The sequence below is a fragment of the Austrofundulus limnaeus genome, unplaced genomic scaffold (genome assembly GCF_001266775.1).
Source record: "Austrofundulus limnaeus strain Quisiro unplaced genomic scaffold, Austrofundulus_limnaeus-1.0 Scaffold119, whole genome shotgun sequence".
Taxonomy (NCBI): Eukaryota; Metazoa; Chordata; class Actinopteri; order Cyprinodontiformes; family Rivulidae; genus Austrofundulus; species Austrofundulus limnaeus.
Window position 1 is genome coordinate 1015045 of NW_013952521.1, and position 14437 is coordinate 1029481.

Consider the following 14437-nt stretch of genomic DNA (forward strand, 5'->3'; position numbering starts at 1 on the left):
ATTTGGTTGTTTTCTTCAGGCAGTCCTCTTCATAAATCTCACTGGAACGGCACCAAAGAAAGGTTCCAGCATCATCTCCTTGTCCAATGCAGATTCTTGACTCATCACTGAAGATAACTTTCATCCAGTCATCCACAGTCCATGATTACCTCTCCTTAGCCCACTGCAGTCTTGTTCTTTTTTTGTTTAGGTGTCTATGTTGGTTTTCTTTTAGCTTTCCTGTATTGAAATCCCATTTCCTTTAGGTGTTTTCTTACAGTTTGGTCACATACATTGGCTCCAGCTTCCTCCCATTTATGCTTCATCTGTTTAGTTGTACTTTTTCAGTTTTCAAGACAAATGGCCTTAAGTTGTKTGTCTTGATGCTTTGATGTCTTTCTTGGTCTACCGGTACGCTTGGCTTTAACAACCATTCCATGCTGTTTGTATTTGGTCCATATCTTGGATACAGCTGACTATGAACTGCCCACATCTTTAGCAAACATGCGTGAAGAGTTACCATCTTCAAGAAGTTTCACAATCCTCTCTTTTGTTTCAAGAGACATTTCTCTTGYTGGAGCCATGGTTCTTGCCACTCCACTTCGTCCAGCAGCCCTTCAAGGTGTCATGACTGCAGGTGTTTTTAACTGCAGACTAACGAGCAGATCTAATCTGAGGCAGGTGTCCATTTAGGGAAAGGAAATTGACTGGGTGTGTCCTTGTTTTMTACCTCCAATTTSAGTGATTCCATACTTTTTTCCTCAGAATTGAGTGATTCCATTTTTTTTTCCCCTGTGCTTGGTCAATAAAAGTAACATTCACTGACTTCCATGTTTTCATTTCTTTGAGTGTTCCTGAAAGTCAACAAGTTGCACTTTGGAATGATTACAATGATTATTGTATCATGTTTTTTGATCTGAGTATGTTTTACAGAATGAAATGTCAGAATGTGTGCTCATCCAAGACTGGTGATTCTGATACTACAACCCCTGGCGTTTTGCCAGGGGTTGTAGTATCATTCTACATGGTACTTGGGTTTATCAGGCTTATTTGACTATTTCCTGACACAAAACACTTCCTGTTAACTGAAAATAAAGACCACTCCATACAAGTTATTGCTATGCTGATGATTTCTTAAATACCAGATAACCATGAAACCACTGTGACACGTTTCTTTAAATACCAAAATACTATGATGCTACAATTATATTTAATATCAGAATACTATGACACCATAATCTCTTATATTTTGGACAAGAGTAACACCGTGATCTTCTTAAACACAGAAAACTGTGACATTTATTATCTGTATATTGTCACATAACAACCTTCTTAAATGCAGAATACATAACACCATGGTTTATTTAAGTACCAGAATATGAAGACATTACAGTTTACTTCAATACCGGAATACCGTGGCACCATGGTTTACTAGAATACCAGAATACCGTGATGCCATGGTTTACTAGAATACCAGAATACCGTGATGCCATGGTTTACTAGAATACCAGAATACCGTGGCACCATGGTTTACTAGAATACCAGAATACCGTGATACCATGATTTACTAGAATACCAGAATACTGTGATACCATGGTTTATTTAAATACCGGAACACCATAACACTACGGTTTACTTAAATACTGTGACACCACAGTCTACTTTAATACCGGAATGCTGTAACATACTGTAGTTTACCTAAATACCAGAGTACTGTGAACACCATGTTTTTAATACTGGAATACAGTGACACCCCGGTTTACTTAAATACTGGAACACCATGATATTATGGTTTACTTATTTACTGAAATACCGTGACACACGGTTTACTTGAATACCAGAACACCATGACACTAYGGTTTATTTAAATAGTAAAATACTGTGACATCACAGTCTACTTTAATAACGGAATATATGTAACACCAAAATTTACCTTAATMCTATTGAACTGTGACACCACGGTTTAGTTAAATACCTGAATACTGTACCGTAGTTTACCTAAATACCAGAGTATTGTGACACCATGTTTTTAATACTGGAATACAGTGACAGCACAGCATAATACTGGAATACTATGGTTTTCATATATAACAGAATAATACAACGACATCACATTTTTAGTCATTTTAAGGTTTTCATTTTATGACAAACTAAACCTTGTTTGCAACCTTAAATAAAMTATCAGATTGAAGTTTTACTTGTATTATTTAAGTTATTTTTGCACATAGTTTAAGAACACTTTCATCACTATTGATGATTTTATTTAAGTTTGGTAAATCATAACTGCAAAAATCAGTGAAAACGTGTATGTTTGCTTTATTATTTCTTTTTAAAAATGTGTGAGGGGGCTTTAAATAAGCCACTATGATAAAATCTGTTGGCTCTCAGGCGACAGACATTTGTTTTGTATGTTTCTGCCCAATGAGGATCCCATGAAAAAGCAGTGGAGCGAAGAGGGAAAGTCTTCCCAAGTGGGAAAGTTAAAATACTCAAACTGCTGCCCGAGGCCGAGCATTAAAACATGCTGCAGTCCACAGACTCTACTAATCCAACCCCTGTCTCTGTTACACACATTTTGTGCCTCATTTCATACATATTTTGAGCTTATTAAAGTATTTTATGTGGTTATGTTTTTTTCACTATACAGCACGCTTTTCTTTTTTTTATTTTCTGCCATGTTTTATTCTGGTTTGATCATATTCCTGGGAAGTCTTGGTGACAGAGCATCTGTCGACATCTCCTTGAGAATTTACATTTTGCATTAAATGTAAATCTGCTTTGCTTCTTCTGTGTTTGTGCCTGTAATTAAAGTCGGGCAGCGGTTTGGATCTGTTCACAGCTGAATATTCTTCTGGCATATTTTACATAGTATCCTTTGACCCGGACACGCTGAGGAACGAGACTGAGCGGAACACTTGTGAGCGTGAATAAAGGTGAAACAGAGATGTGGGTTAAAGGTGGGCAGTCTGAACATTTTCAATTTCATCTTGTAGCCGACTTGAACAGTGATTTTTAAGTTTGTTTTTGACAACTAGAAACTATTTTAAGCTTGTTTTTCCTCCGTATTTGTGCTTAGAAATACCTTCTTCTTGCCTGCGAAAGGCAGCGATCTTTATCTCCAAGCCGCTCAGAGTAAACAAAACAGGGACCACCCCACCCTGCAGTGACTCCAGATTCAACACGGCGTGACATCGACATCATGTTCTCAGTCTAAGTGCCCCGAATGACAAAGTGCTCGTCTCAGATGATCAAACTCAAGCAGATTTCTTTTCTTTTTCGACAAAGAGGTGCTGCGACTCTCCTGTGAGCTCCGTGACATCATTTCTTCTGGTGAAAAYGGAAAAGTGACATTTAAAATGTAAAAAAAAGAAAGAAAAAAAACGCTTTTTTTAAATTCCCAAACGTCTCAAATCAACCTGTTCGAAGAGAATTTAGGTTTCAAGCAGGATATAAACAATTAGCTCAACTGAAAATGGGCTAACGTGATCAATAATACAACAAAAATCTAAATGTAAAACGATAGTTCACTTTTTTTATTTAAACCTCGTCTGGTGATGAGCTACCAGTCTGGACATAAACATTACCACAGATTGAAGAAATCTTTATTTTTATGACCCAGACTTGAAGCCAAAACGTTCGATTTTTGCCGTGTTGAATTTTTAAGAGTCAGAGTCTCAGCTCTGCAGACATGAGTATATAAACAACGTTAAGCTCGAATATTTTAGTATTTTAGGAGCTGTTTTAAAACACCAGTAATCCACTTTGGACCTGACTCCATTCAAACCAGCCTTTAGTTATTAGATCTAGTCAAAATAAAATTTTATTCCTCCAAACTGAGAGCGTTCAAACAGCTACCTGCAACAGGTAAGATATTAATTACTCAAGTTGCCGCAGAGCCACACGTCGAAGAGATTTGAACGATTATTGTGAAATTGGACTTTCAACAAAGATTTGAACTTTAGTGTCTAAACTGTTTTAAAATGTATAAAGGCAGTGCCATACAAGGAAAACTGATCAATWAAGATTAAAATCATGAAGTTTTCCAACCATACTGCAAAAACAAAATGAATGAAAAAAAAAATAATAATCTGATAAATTATGTGTAAATATGCAGATGAAACAGAGCTGAGAAGATGGAAACGCTCTAAAATCACGATATTATTGCAATAACCTAAATTATTGTGATTTGTTTTTCTAATCTCACAGTTTTAAACCTGAGAACTGAGTTCTGAGAGGGTTTTATTTTCTTCAGAACCTTCACTTTGGACCTGATCAGGCGAGCMTGTGGGTTCTGAAAACCCAACAGAGGTGTGTGGTGGTCCTGCAGCACCTTCAGATCAGGTGTCCTCATTGTCCCCTCAGCTGGGACCCAACAGAACCGGACCTCTGAGGTCAGGGCTGTGCTGAGRGGAAACCTTCAGAACTTCCGGTTCGTCAGGTCCACATTTCTCAGCATCAGCACCGAGTTCAGTTTCAGTGTTTTTTAAGAGTCCAGCCGGTCCAGTTTGACTAAAACCCTCAACGCTCTGCTGTTTGGAGTCCGTTTCCTGACATCCTGGGTGGGATGAGGGGATTAAAGCCTCAGCATCAGGATTAAAATCTGCAGTAATCTGAAACATGATGCAGACTTTCATTCAAACCTAAAAACTGAAAGAAAAAACTTACCTGAAGCAGAAAAAAGCATCTGTGACGCATCTCCACACCTCTTCACATCCTTTTATCAGTCAGTCAAACGGGTCAACCAATTCCCGGATTAAATCTGGATTAAATCAATTCATTCATTCATTAATCCTCGGAGTTTAAATCAGGAACAGGAACCTGGTTTTTGGCCAAAAGACGCAGAAAAAGACGCGCAGAAATCAGAGCTGGTTCCGTTTCTTCTCCACCTCACGCGCTGATGGACCCGGTCCTCCCGGTTCTGATGGGTTTATGTGCGCGAAAAAGAAGCAGCCCGTCCCGCCCTTCACAGAACCAGAACCATCGGKACCGGACCGGGACTCCCCTGCTCTCTCTGGCGCGTTCGGTCTGACCCAGAAGCTGCACGTCCCCGCAGCTCCGGATCCGGGTTCTGGTGCCGGAGCCGTCTGTGGCGCAGAGYGTCGACGCGCCGCCCACGTTGTGTGGCTCCGGAGAGGAACCGGTCCATTCCTCCAGTGCTGATCCCCTAATCCATGTGTGCGACCTGCACCCTGCTGCTGCACAGCTCAGCACAAACAAACCCGACCAGAACCGGGACCAGAACCCTCACTGCACAACCGAGTCCAGCTTCTATTTTTAATACAAATAAACAAACATGTGTCCCGACCCTCAGCTGGACAGTTCTGGCTCCGGTCTCACACGGACAGATGGTCCAGAGAGTCGGAACAGTTCTGGCCCAGGAGTCCATTCACTGAAACCTGCAAACAATCTGAAATAATTAACTCTTTTCTTCTAATTAAAGTTTTAATTACAGAGTCTGATGACTGCAGGGAGCCGGGAGTAAAACACTAAAGCAGCTTGTTTTAAGGCTATAGGTGGCAGCAAAAACCAACCCTGAAAAACACATTTACTCAAATAAAGAGCAACATCACAACTAAATATGTCAACATGATCCATGGAAAATATACAAGATTTGAACAAGGGATTCAGTCTTGTTCTAATCTCTAAAGTGTGTTTAATGTCTATAAAATGGACTTTATTTCTTGATTTATAACACTAAGTTAAATGTAAACATTTCTTAGTTCAGAGTATCAGTAAATATCAGAGGGTTGATTAGTGAGTTAGAAGAGCTGAGGAGTCAAGAATAAAATGTTCAAAATGTAATTTAGCTCACTTTCTGAGTATAAAATCCAGTTTAAAAACTGCTGACTTTTTGTTATTTAGCTCACTGTTTTTACTAAATGTTAAATTTAAAAGTAAAATCTAAAAGTTAAATCTTAAATATAAACATTGCAGCTGAATGATTATAGTTGACATTTTTAAGGTTTGTAAGGGGTTGTGTAGATTTATTTTTTTGTTTTTATTCTAGATTTTAAATTAGGTTTTAGGCATTTTATTGTTTTTATTCCTTGTTTTTACTTTGTGTTTTCTTACCTGCTTTTATTTTTCTGTGTTTTTTTTTCCTATTTGAATTGTGATTGAGTTTGTTTTTGTACGAGCTGTGTTGCAGTGCTGATTCTGCAGCACTTTGGTGCAAAAAGTGATTTACAAATAAAGTTGGATTGGACATTTTAGTATTCTGTGTTGGTTGGTCGGGGTGGAGGACACAGTAACAGAGTAATTATTTAACATTTTAAATTTATTTTGTTGCATTAAATCATAAATTATAAATGTAACAAATGATTTGAAATCAATTTTTTATATTATTTTTTAAAAATGTACTTGGGGGGGCTCATTGGACCTGGGGCTTTTGTATAGCCGTCTAAGGCAGAGGAGCCCAAAGTGGGGCCCGCGGGCCAGATAAAATGGCTGTAGTGAAGGTAGTTTTTATTCATGGTGCTGACATATCTTTGATTTATTTACATGAAACATGAAATGACAACAAGAAATATTTAGATCAGATTTAACCCCACATGTAGATTTGCACACTTTATAAGGACACTAAAACTCATATTTTATCAATTTATRAAATGTCCCATGAGCCTTTGCTACTTGTGCGTATGGCAGACATTCTCCAAGTGCACAGACTAAAACAAAAGAGGGCCATTGCACAGCTTAATTGTTCAAAATAAATGACTTTACTTTAAAAAGTATTTGTATTTCATGTATTATATAACTGCATCTGGGCCGCAGCCATGGATAGATTTTCATTTTGGCCCTCTCGGGGAAAATGTTTGGGCGCCCCTGCTMTAAGGCCTCAGTGTTTCGACTAAGGATGGTTATTGATCGATCTACCGATTAGTATCAGTCAGTATTGGATCGATACCAGTGACATACACTATTTGCACAGMGGACTTTATTTTTCACAAATAAAACAAAAATAAAGTCAGTAAGAGACTCCAAATTGTTTGGAGTCCTCTACATCATGCCCATGTGTAATGGATTTTTATTGTTGCTTTTATATTTTATTACATTGTTACGTTTTTTTGTTATTTTGCATCAGTAATGTTTTTTATAATCAAGTTATGTAGAAGGTAATGGGGGATTACTTTATAATTTTTACACTGTTGCATTGTTTTATTTTGTTGTAGTTAGTAAAAATCATTTTATTTGCTTTAAATATTTGTCCTGTTTTACAGTAACTGACTGTAAATAAAGAAATCACAATTATTTAATTAACATCACGTTTCAAGTAAAAAGTATCAACATTATGATACTAACTCTGTATTTACTTGGTATCAGATCAATACTTTCCCAGCAACCACCTCTGCGTCCAATCATCAGCCTTCATTCTCAGTTTAGCCCCACCCACTCGCACCTGCTCCCTGTTTTCATTTAGTCTGTTTCCATCCATCTTATCGGCTCCTTTTGTCCCAGTTTTCACTATTCCTGCTGTTTGGCACCATGTTGGGTTTTTCTACGTGTGATAAATTTTGTGTAGTTGTCGCCAAGTCAGCCATTTTGTTTTCGTAAATAAAGTCCAGAAGTTTTTACAACAGCTCCTTAAGTTCAGCCTCCAATCCGGGACACAGAAACACTGACAGATGCTGAAAACAGCTGAAACTCACAGATTTACAGAACTAAACATCAGGAAAACAAATCACAAATAAAAACATGACGTAAATTTAATGCAGCAGCTCTGATTAGTTGTTGCAGGTAAACAACCGTATGTTTACAGGCATAGTTCGTACTTAGACTGAATAATCTGTGAAACTAAAAACAGTTTTTATCAGGATGTGAAAATAAATGAGTCTGTTTCAGTTTTTATTGCACAACCGGGTCTCACGACACAACTTCACCCAACTATAAATCCATCAATTTACGGAAAAAAAAACTGTTTTTCTTTCTGGGGTGAGGTGGGGTCATGTTCCTCCACGTCCGTCTGGTAAAATGTCATTTTTCAACAGATCGTGGACGTCAGATACTGTTTTCAGTTAAACCATGATGTTTAATAATTGATAAAATGTAAAGGAAAGAAACTTATATGGAAAACCAGCACAGCAACTTTTATCCGGGAAACATTAATAAAAAGTGTTTTTCTTTTTGACAGTTTTACAAACTGCTGAAGGCTTTAACAAGAAATGTTTATTTATATTTAGCTGAAAGAAATGAGTCCCTTCCATGTTTCCATTTAAATATGTGTAATTTCTGTCGTCATGTCGGCGCCTGCAGGCTGTAAAAACACCTGTTCACTGTTCACAACACCTCCTGTTTTATTACAGGAAAGTTATATTTCTTGTTTTTACGAGCTTTACTGCAGAACTTTACTGCTCTTAACTTTTAAATAATCAGAACACAGAGGTTCACAAACTATTTTTTTTAATTCTTCAGATCCAAACAGAAAAACTGAAGTGACAGAATCTGTTTCACTGTCAAACACTGGATTTTTACAGAGAAACTGGAGTTTCTGCCAAATTATTCAGTTGATAGTTTGATGAAGATAAAACTGAGTTGTTGCAGGTAAAAGAATCAGAATACTGGATAAAAAAGTAAAACTGCTGGTAAAGCGAAAATAAACTAAAAGCTAGATAAAAGCCAAACGGTAAAAGCCATAACTAGATGCTTGTAAAGCTAAAATAAGCTAAATACTAGATTAAAGCTAAATGTTACAAAATATTAAAGGCTAAGCTAAGCTAGATGTTATGTAAAAGTTAAAAGAAACAACACGCTAAGCAAAAGTCAAATACAGTATACCAAGTGGTAGGTAAATGCTAAAATATCCTAAAAAAAAAATGTAACAAAATGCTAAGTAAAAGACAAAACTAAGCAAAATGCTACAGATAAGAGCCAAAAAAGTTAAATGTTGCGTAAGAGCTAAAAAGGCAAAGGTTGCTAGATTTTACATAAAGCTAAAACACGCAAAATGCTACTTAAAACTTAAAAGAAGCTAAATGGTAAAATTAACAAAATGCTAAGTAAACAGCAAACTTAGCAAAATGCTTGTTCGTGGCTAATAGAAGTTAAATGCTGGCTAAAAGCCGAAAGAAGAAAAATACCAGGTAACGCTAAAATAAGCAGACTTCTAAGTAAAAGACAAATTAAACTAAATGCAGACTAAAAGCTAAAAAAACATGTCATGTAAAACCCAAATATAGCAGAATGCTAGGTAAAAGACAAAAAACTATGCTTGGTAAAGCTAAACGAAGCAGAATGCTAGGTAAATTCTAAAAGAGGCTAAATTTTAGGTGAAAGCTAAAAGTAAAAAAAAAAAAAGCTAAGTAAAAGCCAAACATAGCAAAATGCTTAGTAATAGCTAATAGAAGCCTAATGCTAGTTAAAAGCTAAAATAAGCTAAATGCTAGGTAAAATCTAAAAGTAATAAAATGTTAGGTAAAACAGTAGCTACATGCTAAGTAAAGCTAAAAGAAACAGAATGCTAAATCAAAGCTAAAATGCTAGGTAAAATCTAAAAGTAATAAAATGTTAGATAAAACAGTAGCTACATGCTAGTAAAGCTAAAAGAAGCAGAATGCTGTCAAAGCTAAAATACTAGGTAAAATCTAAAAGTAATAAAATGTTAGGTAAAACAGTAACTACATGCTAAGCAAAGCTAAAAAAAAGCAGAATGCTAAGTCAAAGCTAAAATAAACTTTGATTTGACTGAAACTGGTAGAAACTAAGTCATAACGCACTTGATATAATTTACAGAAAAAGATTACAATAATATAAATTGCAGGTCGTCATTCTGAGCACCTCCTTCCATGTTATACATATTAATACGCACATAAATGTTAAATGAAGTATTGTAGCTGCTTTAAGTTCTTCATGCCTCTGAGATTCATTTCTATTCTGAAACCGGTGAGGAGAAAATCTTTGGTCGAAATCCTTGGGGTGAAAAAAAAAAAAAATGATTTAAATTATAAACCGGACAAAAACAGGTAATATTATTCTGTGGGCTCTTAAGGTTTTGAAGCATTTGAGACCAGCTCCCTTTGGTGCTTCTGTCCTTTTTAATTCAAATCCAAATGAATTTTTCACACATTAAATGATTTGATGCGACAGTCACACGCCAGGGATGCTAATATCTGCACCGCCGAGGCTTTCAGCACACAAAACGCTTTCTTTAGACTCAGTGACGTACAGCAGGCTTTTATTAAAACAATGCTTTAATCCAAGGTGACAGCTTCTTCCCCTGATGGTGCCGGCTCATATAGACCACAGCAAACTGGGTTTTCTGGTCCAGATTCTGTTTCACCGAAGGCTACAGGATGCTGTGCACCTTCAGGATTCACACCTGAGAGGTGCTAAAGAGAATCATCTCCACCTGACAGGTGTCCGGCACGCTCCGACACAAATATTTGTTTTGGAGGTTTCCGAGAAGCTGGATTTGCTGAAGGCGGTTGTGTAAGACCTTTTCTATTAAATCCTTTCTTTCTGCAGCCGGAGGAGCTCTGCTCCTGGTCCTGGTCTAATCGGAAACCCAATTTCTTTCTAATCAACAGGGATGAAGAGGCAAGAGGGTGTTTATGTAATCAACATGTGATTGGACCGCTCAGGGTCCGGCTCGTCTCTCTGACGTGGAGATGAGATACTGGGATGAGTTGGGACATGTTTTATAAAGACGACACTTTCACACAAATCTGCATCTGATACTAAAACTTAAAACTTTGTGTTTTTTTAAACGTAAATATCTTCATAATTTAGGCCAAATTTGTCTTGGATTTTTGTGTTTATCAGTAGTGGGCACAGTTCCTCCAATTCGCTAACAGCTGAACTAGCCTCTAATTTAGCAGATTAGCTTTTTTGCTAACTTTGTGAACTGTAAGCGAACCAATTATCCATCCATCCATCCATCCATCCATCCATCCATCCATCCATCCATCCATCCATCCATCCATACATACATTTTCTTCTGCCTATCCGGGGTCGGGTCGAGGGGGGCAGCAGCTTCAGAAGGGAGGCCCAGACCTCCCTCTCCCCAGCCACTTCTTCCAGCTCCTCCGGGGGAACTCCAAGGCGTTCCCAAGCCAGCCGAGAGACATAGTCCCTCCAGCGTGTCCTGGGTCTTCCTCGGGGCCTCCTCCCGTTGGGACGTGCCCGGAGCACCTCACCAGGGAGGCGTCCAGGAGACATCCTTACCAGATGCCCGAGCCACCTCAGCTGGCTCCTCTCGACGTGGAGGAGCAGCGGCTCTACTCTGAGTCCCTCCCGGATGACCGAGCTTCTCACCCTATCTCTAAGGGAGAGTCCAGCCACCCTGTGGAGGAAACCCATTTCGGCCGCTTGTATCCGGGACCTCGTTCTTTYGGTCATGACCCAAAGCTCATGACCATAGATGATGGTAGGAACGTAGATCGACCGGTAAATCGAGAGCTTCGCTTTCTGACTCAGCTCTCTCTTCACCACGACGGACCGGTACAGCGCCCGCTTTACAGCAGACGCTGCACCAATCCGCCTGTCGATCTCCCGCTCCCTTCTTCCCCCATTCGTGAACAAGATCCCCAGATACTTAAACTCCTCCACTTGAGACAGGGCGACCCCCCTGACCCGGAGAAGGCACTCTACCCTTTTCCGGCTCAAGACAATGGCCTCGGATTTGGAGGCACTGAGCTTCATCCTGGCCGCTTCGCACTCGGTTGTGAACCGCTCCAGTGAGAGCTGCAGATCTCGTTCCGATGAAGCCAACAGGACCACATCATCTGCAAAAAGCAGAGATGCGATCCTAAGACCACCAAAACGGAGCCCCTCAACACCTCGGCTGCGCCCAGAAATTCTGTCCATGAAAGTAATGAACAGAATCGGTGAAAAAGGGCAGCCTTGGTGGAGTCCAACTCTCACCGGAAACGAGTCCGACTTACTGCCGGCAATGCGGACCAGACTCTGACACCGGTCGTACAAGGACCTGACAGCCCGTATCAAAGGGCCCGGTACCCCATACTCCCGGAGAACCCCCCACAAGGCCCCCCTTGGGACACGGTCGAACGCCTTCTCCAAGTCCACAAAATACATGTAGACAGGTTGGGTGAACTCCCATGCACCCTCCAGGACCCTGCTGAGGGTGTAGAGCTGGTCCARTGTTCCACGACCAGGACGAAAACCACACTGCTCTTCCTGAATCCGAGGTTCGACTATCCGACGGACCCTCCTCTCCAGGACCCCYGAATAGACCTTACCAGGGAGGCTTAAGAGTGTGACCCCCCTGTAATTGGAGCACACCCTCCGGTCCCCCTTTTTAAACAGGGGGACCACCACCCCAGTCTGCCAATCCAGGGGGACTACCCCCGATGTCCATGCGATATTGCAGAGTCGCGTRAGCCAACACAACCCTACAACATCCAGAGCYTTRAGGAACTCCRGGYGGATCTCATCCACCCCCGGGGCCCTKCCACCGAGGAGCTTTTTGACCACCTYAGYGACCTCGTCCCCAGAGATTGGAGAGCCCAACCCAAAGTCCCCWGGCTCAGCTTCCTCAACAGAAGGCATGTTGGTGGGATTGAGGAGGTCTTCGAAGTATTCCGCCCACCGGCCAATTAGCGAACCAATTAGCTTCTGCTAAATTAGTTTCCGCTAAATGTAAGTCACAAAAATGTGCAAAACTTCTATTTTTATTCTATTTACTCGGAATCATGTACAATATATCCCTTCTTAGAAGCAGTGGATGTGTTAGGCCGTGAGTGTAGCATGTAGCATCTTTAGCAGCTGAACTTCAAAATAAGAGTGTAAAAAGAAATACAAAAACATTTAACACGACTTAAATTAAAAATACAAAAACTGACATATACAAAATGGTAGAGAAATTATCAGCTATTTGTTGCTTGACTGACTCAAAACAGTATTTATAAAAATGCAAACTTGAGCTAGAAATGGTTTTATTCTGAAAGGGTTAAACTGGAAGTAGGGCCTATCACGAGTTAGACAGAGTTATAACTTTGGTTTGGTTTGGCTGATTTGTCACTAATGACCCCACCCACCTTCAAATTAAACCAATAAAATCAAACTAACAACAGCGGTTAGCGCTTAGCTTTAGCTAATTTTTTACTTGTCCAGCCGTTTTGTGTTAGCGGAGCTAGAAAATTCTTGTTTAGTGGATTAGTGAAGTTAGCCTGCTGGTTAGCTGTGCCCACCACTGCATTTAATTTATTCACTTTTTATTTTACCAGTAAACTATCCTTCCTGTTTTATTTTGTAGAGTTCACCACCGTTTACATAAACACGCCTCCTATTAGTTGACACTTTACAGACGTTGAACTAAAATTTGGTGTTGTAGTAGCTGAGAGTCATCCACAAATACTACTCAGAGTGTAAAATTTTTAATTAAACCTTGGCATTTACCATTGGCCTGTCTGTTAGCAAAATATTCCACAAGACACATTTTGATTAAATTCTCTGAAAGTCATTTTTCAGCTGATTAACTGTTGGAGTCACTTCAGTCAATCTTGCATCATAAAATCAGTTATTTAAACATGAAATATTGATACTTTTTGCTTTTTTATGTAAACTATTAACAAACCAATTCATGTTTTTTTAAAAATCAAACAACTAGACGTCTTTCAAAAACACAAACTCATCAAAGTTCCCCTTTTTGACTTTAGAAAATGAAATTTCTGTTTAATTTCCCCTCACTTGTTCTGTATTTCAGAAGAAATTACGACGTTTTTAACGAGCGGCTCAGATTTGATAGAAAAGACTCGAATCTGGATGATGAGAACCAATCAGCTCCTAATAATCACTTGAATAAAAACCTAATGAGTCGGCAGAATTATGGATCGTTTCTTCGTGTTAAAGCTCCAGCTGAACTCATTTCAGAGGATGAATGAAACGTGTTATCCTGTTAATGTTCCGCCTCAGCTGATGATTCTCATCCTGTAGAGACACGAACATCTAAAATTCAGCAAGTTTTGTTGCTTTAGATGTTTGCTTTTCAAATAAATCTGATTGGTTTGTGCTGAAGAAATGTTTCTAAGAGGTAATAAAATTTATTCTACAGATGTTGAGCAAAGCAGAAAAAGAATCAATAGTGATTTAGAACTACATGACAGCAGCTTCTGCAGCCAGAGAACTACAACCATCGTAGCGTAAAATGATGTTTTCAGGTTTGTGTTCACAGCAGGAAGTAAAGATCAGCAAAAATACAACTGAAGTGTAATTTTCTCACAATATTAGCTTTACTTTGACTTGTTCTGATGGATACTCCTGCCTTTTATCTAAATGTTTATTTCCCATTGTGTTTTCCTAAACCTAACTGTGTAGTTTTAACTCATAAATCTAACCAAGTACTTCTTTATTTGTAAATTTAACCAAATAGTTTTTAATACACAAGTAATTTTTATTTGTAAACATAATCACAGCTTTTAATACATAAATCTAACCAAGTACTTCTTTATTTGTAAACCTAATCAAGTACTTCATTTGTAAACCTTTGTACTTCTTTATTTGTAAA

At 38.9% G+C, this 14437-nt stretch overlaps 1 protein-coding gene across 3 annotated transcripts in view; it reads right to left on the bottom strand.

The window, feature by feature from the left end:
* The window catches only part of LOC106521999 (corticotropin-releasing factor receptor 1), a 100835-nt gene that overhangs the window by 70904 nt on the left and 15494 nt on the right, over positions 1-14437 (bottom strand). For 2 of the 3 annotated variants that reach the window (XM_014014820.1, XM_014014818.1), the window contains exon 1: positions 4645-5332. The exons of the other annotated variant lie outside the window; for it this stretch is intronic. In XM_014014820.1, coding sequence (XP_013870274.1) covers positions 4645-4674 — 30 coding nt within the window. In that variant the 5' untranslated portion in view covers positions 4675-5332. Of the gene's footprint in view, positions 1-4644; positions 5333-14437 lie in introns of those variants that run through there. 3 annotated transcript variants of the gene reach the window in all.